Source organism: Ammodytes marinus (genome assembly GCF_949987685.1).
Source record: "Ammodytes marinus genome assembly, chromosome: 21".
In the NCBI taxonomy this organism is placed as follows: domain Eukaryota; kingdom Metazoa; phylum Chordata; class Actinopteri; order Uranoscopiformes; family Ammodytidae; genus Ammodytes; species Ammodytes marinus.
The window spans coordinates 26,409,210-26,429,013 of record NC_137225.1 but is presented as its reverse complement, the minus strand read 5'-3'; the positions used below and the strand labels follow the sequence as shown (position 1 = coordinate 26,429,013).

At 40.2% G+C, this 19,804-nt stretch overlaps 1 protein-coding gene and 1 long non-coding RNA gene across 2 annotated transcripts; both read right to left on the bottom strand.

Moving 5' to 3' along the window:
- Positions 1-7: 7 nt before the first annotated feature.
- On the bottom strand, positions 8-1,499 carry LOC307267643. Its single transcript, XR_013845416.1, has 3 exons — positions 1,426-1,499; positions 1,088-1,174; positions 8-547 (listed from the first exon to the last, which is right to left on the bottom strand). It is a non-coding gene; the product is annotated as an uncharacterized lncRNA (long non-coding RNA).
- Positions 1,500-1,693: 194 nt separating this feature from the next.
- On the bottom strand, positions 1,694-14,589 carry LOC307267741 (protein NLRC3-like; the record flags this gene model as incomplete). Its single annotated transcript, XM_080050123.1, is given in 10 exon segments — positions 1,694-1,916; positions 2,427-2,603; positions 3,387-3,560; positions 3,855-4,028; positions 4,810-6,683; positions 6,687-6,969; positions 7,899-8,015; positions 10,159-10,278; positions 11,250-11,363; positions 14,584-14,589. Coding segments are annotated over 9 exon segments (3,225 nt in total). The 5' UTR covers positions 11,333-11,363; positions 14,584-14,589.
- Between the last annotated feature and the right edge of the window lie 5,215 nt (positions 14,590-19,804).

Here is a 19,804-nt window from a genome sequence, read left to right as displayed (position 1 = left end):
TGTGCACAGACAAATTCTATTCATCTTTAATTAAAAAAAATTAAACTGACTTTTTAATTCCAAAATCACGCCGGAATTTATTAGATTTCCCTTTTAAATTATTTCTTTCTTCCTGTAATTGGCCGCTGCTTTGGTGTTGTCACTCCTCATTTGCATAAAATTAGGAAATGCCCACTATATATAAAAACGTGTAAGGCCGTTAAGTTTGTCCGTTCTGTGCTACTGTAGAAACATGGCGGTGCAACATGGCGGCCTCAGCGCCCCGCTCCTATGTAGATATAAAAGGCTCATTCTAAGATCATAAAAAAACAAGAAAATATACAAAAATTAAAACATATCGATGAATGTTATATTCCTTGTCTACCAGGTATGTTATGAAAAATGCCAATGAGTTTAGTGTATTTTTATGGTGTTTCTCCAGAATAACGGTACTTGGTGGCTCCCAGGAATTGGATAAGATGAGAAGAAAGTTGGAATTAATATTTGGTCAGGATGATGACTTGTCAGTTTGATGAATGATGCTTCTACAGGTCCGGCTCATTTAAACCTGTAGGGATGAACGAAACAACAGTCACCACCAATTTAAATACACACAAAATAAACGAACGTCTAGCCCCTCTGCCTGTCTGACTGTGATTCATTCTGAAGCCCATATCAAAGACCAGAGAATGCCAGTCCAGCCCTACTGTAAAATAAAGCTCTTTCTTTCTTTATTTTATTTTTATTTTTTTAAGCATTTTACATGCTTTATTGACAGTGCATAGAGACATATATGAAATGGGTCAGAGAGGGGAATGACATGCAGAGAATGACCCGGGCTGGATTCTAACCCGGGTCTGCTGTGAAGAGGACTGAGACTCTATGGCGGGGCTCTAACCACTACACCATGAGCACACCCACTTAAAATGTTTCTCTTTTTCTATCTCTTTACTGCACACACCCTCCGATAGCATAAAGAGGATTCCATTACTAAATTGGCATAACGATAATACATGCAGTTTGTGAACCTGATTGCCTGCAACACAATTAAAAAAAAAACTGTGTCGCAAACAAATTTAAGGGGACCCGCAATTATGCAGAGCTCTACCTCAGAGTCTCCAGTTTACAGTGTGGACTCTCCAGAAAACCACACAGAAGCTTCACTGCTGAATCTGACAAACTGCAGTCCCTCAATCTGAAAAAAGTAAAAACAACAGGTAGAATGAATGTGTCAGTAGCACAGGTTAGGTTTTGGTTAAGGGTTACTCTGGCCAACTACACTAACAGTCCCAAATAGAAGTTTGTGACCACCGTCTTTTAAAAAAAGCTACAAGACTTAACTCTAATATAACTGCTGTTCCGTAGCGATGGTGGCAATCAGCAGAATTATGTTAAACCAGTTGTGTTTAGATGCCTATGTCGTTTTGGTAATGTTTTTTCTCTAACCTCAGAGTCTCCAGTCTACAGTGTGGACTCTCCAGAAAACCACATAGCTGCTCCACTCCTGAATCCTGCAGCTTGTTGTCCCTCAGATCCAGCTCTCTGAGATGGGAGGGGTTGGACTTCAGAGCTGAGGCCAGAGAAGCACAGGATCCATTGGTGAGTAGACAGCATTTCAACCTGCAGAAACGGAATGAATGAAACCAAGCCACGAAGGAAAGGATAAGACTGATACTATAAACGCTTCTACCACTTTAAAAGTTTGACTGTTTCCTTAAACAAGCATTGGTGAGTATTGTAGAAGCAAAAAAGATATGCCTTGCCTCAGAATCTCAAGTCTACAGTGTGGTCTCTCCAGACCAGAAGAAAGTAGCCCCATTCCTGAATCCTGCAGTTTGTTGTAGCTCAGATCCAGCTCTCTGAGATGGGAGGGGTTGGACTTCAGAGCTGAGGCCAGAGAAGCACAGCTGGTCTCTGGTAGTTCACAGTGAGTCAGCCTGCAATAACAGGAAAAACAGCATCCCAATCTTAGTCCATAGGCTAGAGCTAAATATTTAACTTTTTGGCCAGATGGTTCCTCCTCACAGCACCACAGTTATGAGCAATTACTGTGGAGTTTCCAAAGTAGTACATCCTCTGAAATAAGACTTGCTAATGCACAGAGTCAAAGGTAGATCCATGTTATGTTTTCAGCAGATTGTTGGAGCATGCAGAACCTTTGAGGTTATTCTGGAGAATATATTCTGGACAGGATTTGTCATTGTTTTACATTGTTGATAAGAGGATTAAAAAAAACTTGAAAAATCTCCCTTTAAGGCACATTAAGACTACTAGATTTTGTGAATTTGTGAATACTAGCATTTGCGATTAATCGTTAACCATGGACGATCATGCAATTAATCCCAATTAAATATTTGGATTTATTGACGACACACTTATTACAAGCCATGTTTTGGCTTTTTTCATCAATATATGAGATTTACAATGAGAAAAAGCAGTCAACTGACCTCAGAGTCTCCAGTCCACAGTGTGGACTCTCCAGAAAACCACACAGCAGCTCCACTCCTGAATCCTGCAGCTCAACGTTTTCACTGAGCTCCAGCTCTCTGAGATGGGAGGGGTTGGACTTCAGAGCTGAGACCAGAGAAGCACAGCTGATCTCTGACAAACTGCAGTGACTCAATCTGAAAATAAAGACAAATCAAATTCATACAAATTGCAGCCCAGAGTATATGGCCTTTTTGGAGACCCTGAATGGAGTCCTGCATGGGGCTCCGGTACGGGACTCCATAGTTCTGATTGAGACTTTAACACACACTTTGGCAACGATGGAGACACCTGGAGAGGCGTGATTGGGAGGAACGGCCTCCCTGATCCGAACCCGAGTGGTCGTTGTTCTTTAACTTCTGTGCTAGTCATGAACTGTCCATCCCCAACACCATGTTCCAAAATAAGGATGCTTACAAGTGAACGTGGAACCAGAGCATTCTAGGCTGAGAGTCCATGATCGATTCTGTGATGGTATCATTTTAACTGAGTACCTGAAGGAGTTCAAGTACCTCTGGGTCTTGTTGGTGAGTGAGGGGACAATGGAGTGTGAGATTGGCCAGAGAATTGGTTTAACACTGGCTTACCGCACCTTTGTGATGAAAAGAAGGATCTACTGGTCAATCTTGGTTCCTACTCCCACCCTGAGAGATGTTTAAGGCATGACCAGCTGGGAGGGGACCTTGGGCAGACCCAGGGCTAGGTGGAGAGATTATATCTCCACACTGGCCTGGGAACGCCTCGGGATCCCCCAGTCTGAGCTAGTTAATGTGGCCCGAGAAAGAGAAGTTTGGGTTCCTTTGTTGGAGCTGTAGGCCCCTCGACCCAATCCCCTTGAATATGTGAACCAGCATCTTTTTTGCCTTTTTAAATCAAACTAAATTACACATCATCAACAAGTTAATAAAGTTGTGTCTGACCTCAGAGTCTCCAGTTTACAGTGTGGACTCTCCAGAAAACCACACAGCAGCTCCACTCCTGAATCCTGCAGCTCGTTGACACTCAGATCCAGCTCTCTGAGATGGGATGGGTTGGACTTCAGAGCTGAGGCCAGAGAAGCACAGCTGATCTCAGTCAGTCCACAATTAGCAAGTCTGTCAATTAAGGAATAATATCTGAATCAGATATGTTATGGTAACACATGTATCTAGACATATTTAACTTCACTTAACAGTTGTTTGACCACCATCCACCCAACATAACTTTGTTCAATGTTCAATTATGTTTAAAGAGCAAAAGAAAGGATGGAGATTGTGGCTAGGTGGTAAGAAGCTGTTCTCTGAATGTCATTCCGCCCCATTTCATCTCTGTCTCTTTAAGCTATCAATTAGGCATGGTAAATCCCCCAAGAAATTATCTTTAGATAGAGCAAAAGAAAGTGTACTGACGAAAGTGACTCCAGTCTGCAGTTTGGACTCTCGAGTCCGGCACACAGCTGCTTCACTCCTGAGTCCTGCAGCCTGCTCCCTCTCAGCCCCAGCTCTACCAGGTGGGAGGGGTTGGACTTCAGAGCCGAGACCACAACTTCATAGTGAGTCTCTGAGAGCCAACATTCAGGAAGTCTGGGAGTACATAAGTCAGTGGTTTAAGCACAACAAATGCTTTTTATTTAATTTTTTATTATTACTTTACTTTTTTGTGAGTGAGAAGAGACATAACAGTGTAAACAAGACAACACACAAGACAGAGGACAATATGGCGCAATAGGAGATGGCAACAGCAGTGAGTGAAAAGCACAGAAAATACTAAATAATGAGAAAGACAAAAAGTGCACAGCAAATTTAACATTGGCAATTAAGTACCAAACTGGACATTGACGATGTGGGGATAGGAAACATTTTCTAAAACAACGTAGGACAGTTTAGGGAGAATTTGGCAGTTAAGACGACAGAAACTAAAATAAGGTATTCTGGAAGGCCTATGGTGGAACAAGGGCAGCGACACAGGACCAGAAACCTACATCTGCACTGTAAACAACAGCACAGGCAGCTGTATGTCAAGTAGAAGGACACATATACCAGTGAAAGTAGTGATGCTCTAGCCCAGTCTAGGAAACAAGCTACTATCTCATTGTGTTTTTTGACTTTTACTCCGTATGAAAAAGGCTCACAAAGTCACCCCAAGCTTAAATGCCATAATGCCTACCATACTATACCTCGCTAAGGACACAGTGTCTGTAAACAGCCTGAGGTAACCAACCCCATAACACACTACATACGAGATACTTGGAATGACAAATGAAAATGGGGCCTTGGTGGCTACATTTTGGTTGGGACATCTGAGACTTGCTGTCAGAAACAGTGGCACAATGACAGTAATGTTGTATAAAGATGATGGACTTACAGAGCCTTTCTGCAGTTTCTCACAGCCGGAATCAGTCTCAGTCGTCCCTCCCAAGATGTGTTGTACTTGTCTAGGTCCAACTCATCCAGAACCTCCTCTGACATCTGCAGCATGTAGGCCAGAGCAGAGCAGTGGATCTCAGAGAGTTTCTTCTCTGATCTGTTCTCTGACTTCAGGAACTCTTGGATCTCCTGATGAACTGAGAGGTCGTTCATCTCCATCAGACAGTGGAAGATGTTGATGCTTCTGTCAGGCGAGATAAACTTAGCTTGCAACTCCTTCAAGTTGTCGCTGACCTTCTGGATGGTTTCTGGACTGTTGTCTGTTGGACCCAGCAGGCCTCCTAAGAGATTCTGGTTGGACTCCAAAAAGAGGCCATGAAAGAAGCGGACAAACAGGTCCAGGTGGCCATTTCTGCTTTCAAGGGATTTCTCCATATTGACAGACAGGAAGTAATCTATGGATGGGTAATCAAATTTAACGTCCCTGACTTCATCATCGTCGTCGTCATCATCATTATCATCATTCCCATCTCCCAGGAAGTCATCCAGTACCTCTGTGTTCTTGCTGGTGAAACAGTGGTGCATGTAGACTGCGGCCAGAAATTCCTGAATGCTCAGATGAACAAAGCAGTACACTGTTTTCTCAAAGATCACACTCTCTCTTTTGAAGATCTCGGTACAAATTCCTGAGTACACCAAGGCCTCTGTGACATCCAGACCACACTGCTCCAGGTCTTCTTGGTAGAACATCATGTTTCCTTTCAGCAGTTGTTCAAACGCCAGCCTCCCCAGCTTCAGAAGAACTTCCCTGTCAGCCTCCGTCAGCTCCTGTGGACTCGTCTCATGTCCCTCTTCATACTTCTGCTTCTTCCTCTTTGTCTGAACCATCACAAAGTGTGAGTACATGCCAGTCAGGGTCTTGGGCAGCTCTCCTCTCTGGTCTGTAGTCAACATGTGCTCCAGAACTGTAGCAGTGATCCAGCAGAAGACTGGGATTAGACACATGATGTGGAGGCTCCTGGATGTCTTGATGTGTGAGATGATGCTGTTGGACAGCTCTTCATCATTGACTTTCCTCTTGAAGTACTCCTCCTGCTGTGGGTCAGTGAAGCCTCGTACTTCTGTCACCCTGTCAACACATGTAGGAGGGATCTGATTGGCTGCTGCAGGTCGGGAAGTTATCCAGATGAGAGCCGAGGGAAGCAGATTCCCCTGGATGAGGTTTGTCAACAGCACATTGACTGATGATTCCTGTGTGACATCAGTCACAACCTCAGTGTTGTGGAAATCCAGGGAAAGTCTGCTTTCATCCAGGCCGTCGAAGATGAACAAAACTTTACAGAGAGCGAGCTTCTCTGCTGTGACCTTCTGTAATGTTGGATGGAAATCATGGAGCAGCTTGAGAAGACTGTACTGCTCATCTCTGATCAAGTTCAGCTCCCTGAACGAAAGCAGAATCAGCAGACTGACATCTTGGTTTTCTAAGCCCTCTGCCCAGTCCAGAGTGAACTTCTGCACTGAGAAGGTTTTTCCAATTCCAGCGACGCCGTTCGTCAGGACGACTCTGATGGGTCCCTGTTGGTCGGGTAAGGCTTTAAAGATGTCGTGGCACTTGATTGGAGTGTCATGGAGGGTCTTCTTCTTGGAAGCGGTCTCAAGCTGCCTCACCTCATGTTGGGTATTAACCTCTTCACTCTGTCCCTCTGTGATGTAGAGCTCAGTGTAGATCCTGTTGAGGAGAGTTCCACTTCCTGTTTGATCAGTTCCTTCAGTCACACGTTCACATCTCCTCTTCAGACTGATCTTATGTTCATCTAGAACCTCCTGCAGACTGCCATCAACTGTCAAGAAAGAAAGAATAATTAGTAATGATCACCAATATAAAAACAACATTTTAACATTCATGCTGCAAAGTAAAGAAACATGACTTTGTAGATTACTGGTCTGACTGGCTGTCTGCAGTCCAGGTCTGGATGTTTGTCCACACTGGGGACAGGAGGAGTCTCCTGATGGATCAGACTGGTCCCAGTATGAGGTGATGCATCGTCTGCAGAACCAGTGTCCACAGCTGGTAGAGACCGGATCCTTCAGGACGTCCTGACACAAAGCACAGCAGGACGGCTGCTCCTCCACAGAAACATCACTCCTCTTCCTCTCTCTGTGAACATTTTTTTTGGTGCTGTTGAAAATGTCCAGATTTCTACTTATCCAAACCGGACCACTATACTAGGAATATGAATAAAAATGTTGAACATTTGTGGACTTGTGAAATGGTGTGATTTTTATGTAATGTAGTCTACATTTTACTACACACAAAAAAGTCAAGAAGAATCCTTTTTTATGAGATCTCCAGTCTTACTTACTGATTGCTTAAATGCGCTGCATGATACAAACCAACCACACAGTAAAAATTATAGAGAGCTATTCATGTTAGTGTCACATTGGGCAGCATGGCGTAGGTGAGTTAGGTTTGAACTGAGGTTAAAAGCGGTGTAAAAAATGTAGCATATCAACAGACTCAGACACACAGCATGTAACAGTGGTGTCTCAGGTTCAAGTCCAAACGGTGGCCATGTTTGTTTGTCATTTCCTTCATGTTCTCTCTCAACCGTCCAAAGACGAACTGATACATAAATGCAGCGAGTTTCAAACAAACATCACATAAACACAATGTGGTCTCGGGCAGTATCAATGTGATGCTATGTTTCACATGGGATATATTTATATATTTTTTTTCTTGAACAACTACACTCACTCAGAGATTCCCGCTGTCTATTTCAAAAGATGATAATTTTTAATTTTAATGTTGAAAAAGAAATCCTAGTCTCAAGGCTCATATATTGGAGCAGAGAATCTGAGCTCAACGGTTCACTTACTAATGATTAAAAGCTCAGACGTCAGCACACAAACTCAAACGGTTCTCAAATGATTTGCTACAAACATTCAATCAAGATGCATTTTAAATTTAAATAATTAAAAAAAAAGCATTTATATTTCTGAAAAATTAATATAAATCAAAACATTTTGTCTTCGTACTCAATGCATCATCTTCCATCATGTCCGTTTACAGTAGAAACAGTCTCTTACCTTGTGTCTGATGGTCCAGGTTCATTACTGAAGTCTGGCTGCCAACCTTTGGACCAGTCACTCTTCATAGACAGACAGCTGGAGATTCCAGACTCTGATCCTGCATAGTACTGAACCCTGCAAACACCAAGATATTTGTTTATTATTTATTTACCCTGCAGCGCACAGTGAAGGCTGATCGGTGTCCCACTCCCCCCCCCCCCCCCCCCCCCCCTCCTGGACATCTACGGTACCCGCCTCACGCACAAAGCAACCAGCATTGTGGGTGACCCCAGCCACCCCTCTCACAGCCTCTTCAGCCATCGGGGAAACTCTGGGCCGGTTCCACCAGACTGGTAAACAGCTCTTTCCTCCATACCGTCAGGAAACTCAACTCTCATCTAACTTTATCCTTATTGCACCATGGGTGGGAGAGAAACGTAATTTTGATTCCTCTGTATGTCTGGATCATATTGCAGAAATTGACAATAAAGCGACTTAGACTTTGATATTTTTATTCGTATCATGTGAATCCTTGATAAATTCGCAGAGGACAAATCCAATCAGGACGCTTTAAATACAAATAAAGTGCTACTGCTGTGGATAATAAGATAGTTTAACATTTGTAGCATCGTCTTCGATTAGATTAAATTACAGCAATTTAGATGAATAACAGCTGTCGCAGATAGAGGAAGATTTCTATTGTTGATTTTAGTTTCAATTTCAATATACTCTAATCTCTGTAGCCAATACCAAACTCTGCAAACACCAAGATGTTTTAAATGTGAGGGGGCTTAATGTCTGTAAAGCAGGTGGATAAAAGAAGCTAGCGCTAATGTCTGTTATATCAGTGATTCTTGAGAACAGGGACAAAAGGCTGTATTCCATATGTAACTGCTGTTATGTTTAAAACTAAACATATTTAAAATTGTAAATGTTATTAGGGATTAAGAATAGAATGTCTGGAGCACAATTATCCCCTTAAATTTAATTTTATCTGACATATTATTATGTCAAATATATGACACTTGTTATCTTCTCACGACGTCCAAAACAGTGTGTCCACAGTGAAGGTTTCAATCTTTCATATGCAAAAAAAACTATTAAAAATGTACTTTAATGATTAAAAAGAGCTTTTTTCATCAGATGCAACACTAAATAATCTCTCATATCAATAAAAAACAGTTTTTCTTCAACACATTAATTTTTTATAGGGATTCTAAGTGGTGGGACCACTTTACTGTAAGTCAACACCGTCAGACATTTCATTGTGTAAAATGTAATAAAATCAGGCGAAATAAGGGGCAGCTGTCACTTTGAAGGACCTCTTGTCAAATTCTACCTCTGCAGAGTACATTAGAGTCAGACAGACTCTGATAAGTGTTGTAGTTTTAGAATATTTTACATTCCGAATCTTGAAAGTCCAGCGTCACAACCATGACATGTCAACACTGACTTACAATTTCTGAAGAAGTTATTTGAATTTTTTTTATAATTTTATTTTCCTGAAGTAGTTCATACTAGCACCTAACATCAACAGAAAAACCAAATGGCTGCTAGATAAATTCCATTTGTTATGTTAAAAGAGGACCTGTGATGCTTTTTCAACTTTTATGACCTATAAACGTTGTTATAATGATTTATAGTCATGTTTAACCATACTAAACTATCAAATAATGACTTGCATGCATTTTAGCCGTATTCCCTGCTGACCGTCTGGGGTGGCTGTGCAGAGCGCTAAACACTAGGGCAGCCGGTCGAGAATTCACTTGTTCAAATTTCCGGGATTCGTTCCGTAACGAATCCGGATTTTTCAATGTATGGTATGCTGCAACATGCTCAGGCACGCTCCGGCCATGCCCCCACCTGCCTGCTCAAATCTGCACGCGTGCTGCTGAAAGTGTTCCGGAAGGAAGGTAACCAATCACAACGGAGTGGGGTTTGCAGGAGGGGGGCGAGGGGGCGGAGAAGCACAAAGCAGAGTGTGGACAGAGACTGCTGAGCGCGCCCAGATGAGAGGAAGAGTTTCCCGAAAATCTACATGGTTGTTTGTGCTGTGATTCGTGTCAGGTTGCTCCATAGGAGTCATTAATGAGAAATTAAGACCAGAAAAGTAGTATAATAGTTCTGAAATGTTTTGCTATAGACATTCAATAAGATGCATTTTAAATTGTATCTGCATTTATATTTCTGCATAATGAATATAAATCAAAACATTTTGTCTTCATCCTCAATGCATCATCTTCCATCAGGTCCATTTACAGTAGAAACAGTCTCTTACTTTGTGTCTGAGGGTCGAGGTTCATTACTGAAGTCTGGCTGCCAACCTTTGGACCAGTCACTCTTCATAGACAGACAGCTGGGGACTGGAGACACTGATCTCTGTCTCTGGTACTGAACCCTGCAAACACAAAGATATTTTTATTCATATCATGTGAATCATTGATAAATTCTCAGAGGTCAAATCCAATCAGGATGCTTTAAATACACAAACTGCTGCAGCTGTGGACAATAAGTTAAGTTATGCTAAAAGTAGGTTCTACGTGACTAACAGCTGTCTCAGATACTAAGGGGAAGATGTATTTCTGTGTCACAAAGTTCACTAAGCAATTACACAAAAAATGTGAATTAGATTTTAAAGTAGTACTGAAAACCTGCTCAGATTAGATTGTTTAAAAAAAAAGCATGGACACAGACAGTAGGATTGCTCAAGCAGCTGCAGCACCCTGTAAAACCAGGTATTATAAAAACCATAAAGTGATAAAAGAAGCTAGTTCTTACGTTTGTAATATGTTTATATTTAACAGCGATCATGATCCTTTTGTCAAACATTTATTATATCTCGAAGGGAACAGAATGTCTTGACTGTGTGAACTGTTTTATCAAGGTCATAAAAGGTCATAAAACCGACCTTTGGTAAGCTTTGGTTAAGTCTGCACTATTTTGTAGTATCAGACAAATAATGACTTTATAATGCAATCCCTTAAAGAAATACACAATAAAACACTAATCTCTACTGTGTCTTTTCACTGCTTTCAAATCATTGGATTTATTTAGTGTACTCCAGACCTGCCACTTTAGAAAAAGTCTTCGAGTACCACCTCTTTTTTTAAGCTCATGTATGCTTGCTAAAAATAACATATCCTATAGTATTTTTTGGATCCCGGACTCATTTTTTAATGTCAGAAATCTAAACTACTACTTTTATATATTGTTGTGCTTATTGTACCTATACACTGCAAGTCATTGTGAAATCGTAAATTGTATGATCGCAATAAAGCTGAACCTTGAACCAGTATGTGTAACCATAAAATGAACTGTGTTATAGTTTAGATTATCAGATAACATCAAACTGAATAACCATTATCTTACTTTGAGCCTGAGGGTTCATTACTGACATCTTGGAGGCTGGAGACCGCAGACTCCGATCTGTCCTTTTCCTTCGAATCACTCATCTTCTCAGGTCTGAGAGGTGAAACAGTAACACTGGGGACACAGATACACAGTATAATAATGTCAGTAATAATAATATTAAATTAGTTTGATAAAATATTAAAAGTATTTTCTACTCGTCATAATGACAAATTGTGAATCTGGTTCAAACCCAACTAGGAGTCAAACTTCAGACAGACTGAGCCGGTTTGTCACATGGTAGAATGTATGTAGCAGTGTTGGTATTTTCTGACATACAGTATAACAGACAAAATCACAAAAACATTAAACATTTGAAACACTGACTAAATGTCCGTCTACTCTTCATGCACATGAACATGAAAACAAATGTTTTCAGTGAATCTAGAGGAGAACGCTTGTGAACTTGATGAGATGAATTCACACACATTTTAAATGTTGAAACAGACCACGAGTTCTTCAAGCTGTTTTTTTATTAGCTGGCTGACGTCCAAATAAACCACCATCTTTGTAGCGCCTGATAAAAGCAGCCTCGTTATTTAGCTTCCTTCCAATTCGACGACGGTTGATAACGCATGGCCCTCCCACTCTGTATTAAGATCTTCCTCAAAGGGGATTTTGCATAACGGCAACTTAAGTATTCAAACATTTTACTAACAGCTGAAAATGTAGGCAGGCAATTTATTTAAATAATGTCCTCAGTTTTCACTGACAGGTTAGCTACAAACCCCAAAAAACTGTTTATTTCCAGTAAATCTGTGCACTGTGTTAACAGATAGTCTAACATATACATGAGCGCCTACAGTCCACACAGAGACTAAATCAAACCATGTGAATTCAAATTAAAACATATTTTAAACTTACCCAACGTCATCAGTGTTACTTTACAACCTCAACGGCCTGAATGAGACTCCACAGTCCAAGTTACAAAATAAAAAGTTTTTTAAATTTCCAAGACAGAAGTCTCTCTCGTTTGCTCCCTAAGCAGCAGATTCAGATTATGTGACTCTGACAACGTAAATGTTTAACAGACATACAATAAAACTGGGAGAGTGTCAGTCAGTTCGGAGTCCATTTTTTAAATCAACACATGCAGAAGGAGAAAAAACCAGCTGATTTAATCCAGTTATTTTACAGTCAAAGAGGGAAGAAGATCAGCTCAACTATTTGAGAATTTGACAAGTCCTGATTGACTGGAAAATACACACAGCTGATGGTAAAAAAATAATAATGTTAACCTGTTTTTCTGAGTTAACAAGACAAATGTTTTCTTAATCTGTTCACTTGAGAAAAAAGGATTAAACTACTTTTCCTCAAGTGAACAGATAAACAAGTTAGTGAACGCATTACACTTCAACAAACCGAACCCAGTTTTCTTAGTAAAAGAAGTATACTATACTATCTATGTCCATACTACATTTCTATCATTACATTTGATCATTGTGAATGTGCAAATATTGTTTATATTAAGATTCATTTTAATTAATTAAGTTTAATGTGGAGATTAGTCTATCCTGTGGAATAAATAATTGTGGGAGAAATATTTTCTCAAGTAGCTACAAGTACAGAAATACTCTTGTGTTTTTATTTAACATATTAATCTGAAAAGTAACTGGTAATAAATGATGTCAACATTACATTTTTAATACCCTGAACCAAAAATCTAAACTTAAGACTTTAAAGCACTTAGGCCTATATCAACTTCCATAATCATTCTTAGCACCATTCTGAAGGTTATTACAGAAGGATTTGTTCATTTGTGTTGAATTGTCCAATTTATGAGACATTTTCTTCTTACAGACATGCCAAAACTGCATTTTTTTTAGACCTGTAGCCTGTATAGATTTTTTTATTATTATTTATTTATATATTTTTTTATTTGCAAAATGAAAAAAGGCTGTATCCAAATCTCTTCTGTAAAAACTTTGGACACTAGTATGTTGTACAAAAGAAATAAAGATTTGACCTCTTGCTTTTAACCAACATATAGATTTATCTCTTTTAAAGATGCAAATGTACACATGGTTAAATATTGCTAAATGTATCAATTCATTAAAAAAAATCTGAAAAAATGTAATACAAACAATAATTGTTTTAATATCAGTAATAAACTGGCAACGTTTCATAATGATTTGTATCTATACGTTTAACATTTTACCCCATTCACTTGCAATGCTTCACCTTAAAAGAAAATAATTTAAAAACTTCACAAATTAAATGACCCCAGTCACACCAGCATTGACACATAATAGACCTTTATGATTAGTATTTATGAAGGAGGAAGAGGGGAATGTGAACGTCTGAAAGTCACTCTTTAAACAACAGCTCCACCTGCTGTCCAAAATACTTTCTGGAGAATGCTTGTTGTCAAAATCAGTGAATATCTCTGTGTGCGCAGAAATAAGAATGTGGTCTTGATACACAGCCTAGGCTCTGTAAACGGTTATGTTGCTAGCTAAGGTGGCCCCCTTAATTTAGCTGCTCCATGGCTGACCCTGTGTGAGGACCTCCTCTGGAGTGTGGGAACTTGAACACAAAATTCAAAGTTTTTGGTAATCAACAAATGAAGCAATTTCATCTTAAATAAATACATTCTGTAGCCTGTTCTCGTGGGGGAGAAGCCCGTCCAAAAATATCCCATTAAACTTTATGTTCTTCCTTGCTGTGGAAGGCAGCTTCTGATTGGTTCATGTAGTCATCAATCTAGCCTCCAGTCAGCCCGGACCCTCCCCACTTTCTGTCTGTTAGTGGAAGGCAGCCCCTGATTGGTTCATGTAGTCATCAATCTAGCCTCCAGTCAGACCGGACCCTCCCCACTTTCTGTCTGTTAGTGGAAGGCAGCCCCTGATTGGTTCATGTAGTCATCAATCTAGCCTCCAGTTATACCAGTTATATTTCTTCATATTTAAAGGCATTTCTTCAAAGAAAACTCGGTAACACTTTATAATAACTATCCGTTGTAACTCGTTAATAGATCATTAGTAAACTCTGAATTAATGATTATTAATGATTTGTTAAGTGTTTGTTAGCAGTTTGTTAAGGATTTATAACAATGGTAGATAGTTAATAGCTTAATAATTGAATCAGTTCATCTGGGAGGTAATCCGAGATACCGACGAGGCCGAAGGCTATAGACTATACACAGTGCATGGGCAACTGAGGGCAGCCCCATTTTCAAATATTTTTAAATAAACTCAATACACACTGTGCATGCCATGGACTTGAACGTGACGTGATCAGTTAATCTCGGATTACCTCCCAGATAATGTGTCCTTGGGCAAGACACTTCACCCACCTTGCCTCGTGTGAATGTCGATAGTTAGCCTGCTATCGGTGTATGACTGTGTGTGTGAATGGTAACGTGGGAAAGGAAAACAGGTCTCCCTTGTAAAAGAGTCTTCGGTCTCAATGGGATTTACCTGTATAAATAAAGGTAAAGAATTAAGATTTATTGTCTGACTTGAATAATAAGAGGAGAAAATAAAAAAAATTAAAAAAAGTGCTGTATCTTAAATATGTTCCGTTAAAGCTTTGGAAACTGATAGGTCCCCCTCCCTCCCTAACACACATGGAAGGCAGAGTGCACTGTGTCACACAAGGTGCGGTGAATTGAGACGCTGAGTGAGAAGACGCTGCTGCCAAACATTTTGATTGAAAGTAAGAGAAAAGTTAATTGGAATATAATACGCAACTCTACCAGAAGAATACCAGAACTCTTTTTAAGAACGCACATTTGCTATTCTTAAAATGAGCGTGAAAGGACGCGGCAAGGAGGGTCTGCGAAGCTGTGGAGTCGAAAATGAGACTAGTGATGGCATGGAGGCCATAGCGCAACAGCTGAAGGCAATCAATGGGAAAATTGATGGCATGCAACAATCCGTGGAGAAGACGATTGAGGAGAAAATAAAGGGAATGAATATATCCCTGGAAAAACAATTAAATAGTCAAATTGACAGACTACGAAGTTCTTTAACTAAGCTGGCCAACGAAAACAGGGATGATTTGAAAGCAGAGATTGAGAAAAAATCTAAAGAGATTCAAGATAATATGGACTGTGAGATTGGTCAGCTGAGAACGAGAATTGAAAAAATGGAATCAAGCCTGCATTTGACTAAAATAAAGCAGCCCAAATTTAACCCGGAGGTTTCCATCATGGTTTCGGGGTTACCGTTCAGGGATGGAGAAATCGCTTTGGAGAGGGTGAAGTCGCTACTGTCGGACGGAATGCTGTGTGACCCGATGCCAGAGGTGGTGGCTGCGGAACGTCTTCTGCCGAGGGGCCGTGGACCGGGGTTGATTAAAGTGGAGTTCGGCACGGTCCAAGACAAAGTTTCGGTTCTACGTCGGAAGCAGAAGTTAAAGGAAAGTGAAACATACGGCACAGTGTATCTGCGCTCAGCCAAATCTCATGCAGAGCGTTTAATTGATCTTAACTTCAGAACCATTCTGGCTGAAATGCCATCAGGAAAATACTTTTTCGTGACTGGTAATGGACGAGTGATCAAGCGGGATCAGGATAATGAAGCAAACGGGAGGAGGAGACCGAGGCAAGAGACGGAGCATAGGCCTACCTGAAAAGGTGCACCGACGCTGGAGCGGACAGGTGAAACGCTTTCCCTTGTACATTGGAACATTAACGGATGGACTGTACGGAACTGTGAGTTAAGAACTGTTATTTTGAACTCTGTGCGACCTGATATTATTTCCCTTAACGAAACCCACTTAAAGGGACAGGACTCCATTGATTTAGAGGGCTATGTGTGGTTTGGCAATAACAGGGTATTATTGGAGCTTTTGAATAGGTTGGAAGTATCTCACAGAACCCAAAAAGAGCTGGACTGCTGGTATGAGGATTTATGCAAAGTACTTTATAAGGAAATGGGAAAATACACACAGGATAAATATTCTACTCCAAAATCAAAGAAAGCTCACAAAATAAGTAAACCTTACTGGAATAAAGAGTTACAAGACCTTTGGTATGACATGCACACTTCTGAGCGACTATTTTTAAAATGTAAGGGGAATAGAGCAGATAAACAGCACTTCTTAAATAACTTTAGGATGAGGCAACATGTATTTGATAAAAGATATCGGCTGTTTAAACGTAGATATGAAAGAGGTCAGGTTTTGCTTCTGGAACAGATTCAAACCACTAATCCCCAAGGATTCTGGAATGAGATTAATAAATTGGGACCTAGGCGGTCAAATAAAATTCCAATGGAGATATGGGGTGAAGATGGACACTTAGTAGATGATTGTGCACAGGTACTTAACAAATGGGGAAAAGATTTTTCAGGATTATTTTCAAATGACACTGGAAGTTTTGATGAACAATTCTATGCTAATGTCTGTGAAATAAAAAGTAGGCTAGAAGCAGAAATGCTTGGGGAAGAATTCCGAGATAATGAGGAGCTCAATGCAGAGATCTCTATATCGGAGGTCCAAAGAGTCATTAACAAGGCTAAACCCGGAAAAAGCTACTGGTATAGAGGATCTTCCAAATGAAGTTTTGAAATCTCCCCAGTTGGTCCAAATGTTCCTAATATTATTTAAAAAATGTTTTGAAACCAGTAAATTACCTTTGTTGTGGCAAAAATCTATTATAAATCCTATTCCAAAATCCCAGAAGGATGACCCTAGAGTGCCCCTTAATTACAGAGGTATCAGTCTAATGAGCACAGTCTATAAACTATACTCCACTCTGCTTAATGATAGGTTAACAACTTTTTTGGAGAAAGAAAACTTACTGGTTGAGGAACAGAATGGGTTCCGTAAGGAAAGGGCCTGTATTGATCATATCTACACAGTGTGTACAATAGTACGAAATAGATTGCATGAGAATACGCATACATTTGTTTGTTACATTGATTTTCAGAAAGCTTTTGACTTAATAAATAGAAACCTTCTTGCTTACAGGCTTATACAGAATGGTATAAACGGCAAATTGTATCATGCAATCTGTTCCCTTTACAGTGCACCTGAGTCATGTGTGAGGGTGAATGAATTTCTTACAAACTGGTTTTTCACTTCCTCTGGTGTCAAGCAGGGAGATGCTTTATCGCCTACTCTCTTCGCTGTATATATAAATGATCTAGCCAATACAATTAAATCATTAGGATGTGGGGTACAGTTTGGAGGGGAAAACATTAGTGTACTTTTATATGCAGATGATATTATTTTGATGGCTGACTCAGAAGAAGATCTGCAAAGAATGCTCTCATGTGCAGAAGCTTGGTGCAGTAAATGGAGAATGACCATCAATGAAAAGAAAACAGAAATAATGCATTTTAGGAATCCTCGTTCAGCTACTAGTACATTTCAATTTCATTTTGGAGAAAAAAAGCTGAACTATACAAAATGTTATAAATACCTAGGATTATACCTGGATGAACATATGCATTTCACAAAGGGTACTACAGTTCTCTCTGAGTCAGCCAGCAGAGCTCTTGGTGGAGTTATAGGCAAAACTAAGATGCTGAAGGATATTGGTTTTTCTACATACACCAAACTTTTCCAGGCTTGTGTGTGTCCTGTGTTGGATTATGTGGCAGGGGTCTGGGGTTATAAAAACTTTCCCGGGAGTGAAAAAATCCAAAACAGGGCCATCCGATATTTTATGGGTGTTCATAAATTTGCACCAATACCAGCTATAACCGGAGACATGGGGTGGGACTCCTGTAGGGAGCGTTGGAGTGTGTGTATTATGAGATTGTGGAATAGGCTGTTGAGGATGGATGACAACAGAGTAGCCAAAAAGGTGTTTGAATGTGACATGCATAAAATTGGAGGATGGGCAAGTGAGGTGTATGAATTATATGTGGGTCTGGGTTGTGGGGATGTCTTTACAGACAAAGTGGAAATGAATCTCAAAATAGGAAAAGAATTGCTATCACTTGAAAAGAGAGAGACCTGGATCTCTGAAGTAAGAGGTATGCCTAAACTGCGTACTTTGTGTCAAATTAAACATCTGTTTGGTACAGAGAACTATATTTTGTATAATTTGTCTAAAAGAAAGAGGTCCCTGTGTGCACAAATTAGGTCAGGAATTCTCCCTTTACACATTGAGTCAGGCCGGTGGGTGGGCACTAGGCTGGTGGGTGGACACTAGTCAGGCCGGTGGGTGGGTGGGCACTAGTCAGGCCGGTGGGTGGGCACTAGCGAGGAGAATAGGCTGTGTACTTTTTGTGAGCTTGAGGAAATTGAAAATGAAATTCATTAAATTTTTTATTGTCCGTTTTACCACGATTTGAGATTAAGTTTATTCAAGAAAGTCGATGTAAAAGAAGTTCACTATATGTGTGATACTGATATGTTAGCTCGGCTGTTCCAATACAGAACTTTTTTAATTGCTGACTTTATTGAAAAGGCTAGGAGGAATATGTCTCTTTATGTTTAGTGTTTTTTTAGTTTTTTTTTGTTTCATGTTTGTACTACACACTTTGTGTAGTTATAGCGGTGTCTTGTAATCCTGTGTGGGATGGGCCACTTGTGTGGCACGACACGAAAATAAAAATATAATTCATTCATTCATTCATTCATTCATTCATTCGATAGGCCTGTGTTGTAAAAATGAACAACAAATTGCATCTCTGGTAGTCTGGTTTTTATCCAACATATAGATTTTAGTTTTTTAAAGATGCAAATGTTATTAATTCAGTTAGAACTAGTTACATTTGTTACAACGTTCCAAAACATTTTTTTTTAAATGTTGTAGCCTACAAAAAATATCAACTGGGAAAGTTTCACAATGATGTTTATAAGTTACATTTTGTGACCCATCTACATGTAGTGTCTTGTCTTCAAATAATATAAATTACAAACTGCCACACCGGAAAATTTGAAATAAAAATAGAAGTGAGGTCATCCTTTTAGAGTAGGGGGCGGGGCTAAGAGGTGTTGTGCTGTGCGGGAAAAGTCAACTAGAGTTTCAAGATGCTCGAGTCAGCATGAGGGCGCACACACACACACGCACGCACGCACACACACACACACACACACACACACATACAAATACAGATACAGAAACAAACACACACACACACACGCACACACACACACACACTCACTCTCTCTGACACACACACACGCACAGACTCACTCTCTCTCTCTTACACTCAAACACACACAGACACACACACACACGCACACACACACACACACACACAGACACACACGCACACACGCACACAGACACACACACACACACAAATACAGATACAGATACAGAAACAAATACACACACACACGCACACACACACACACACACACACACACATACAGATACAGAAACAAATACACACACACGCACACACACACACACACACACACAGACTCACTCTCTCTCTCTCTTACACTCAAACACACACATACACACACACACACACACACACACACACACACACACGGTCCTGGGAAGTGCTGTAGTGTGTGTTCTCATGGGGAAAGAGCAGAATGTGATCATCAGCAGATTTTGAATGTTTACCAGTTCAAGATTCAGGAACTTTATCGTCATTTAA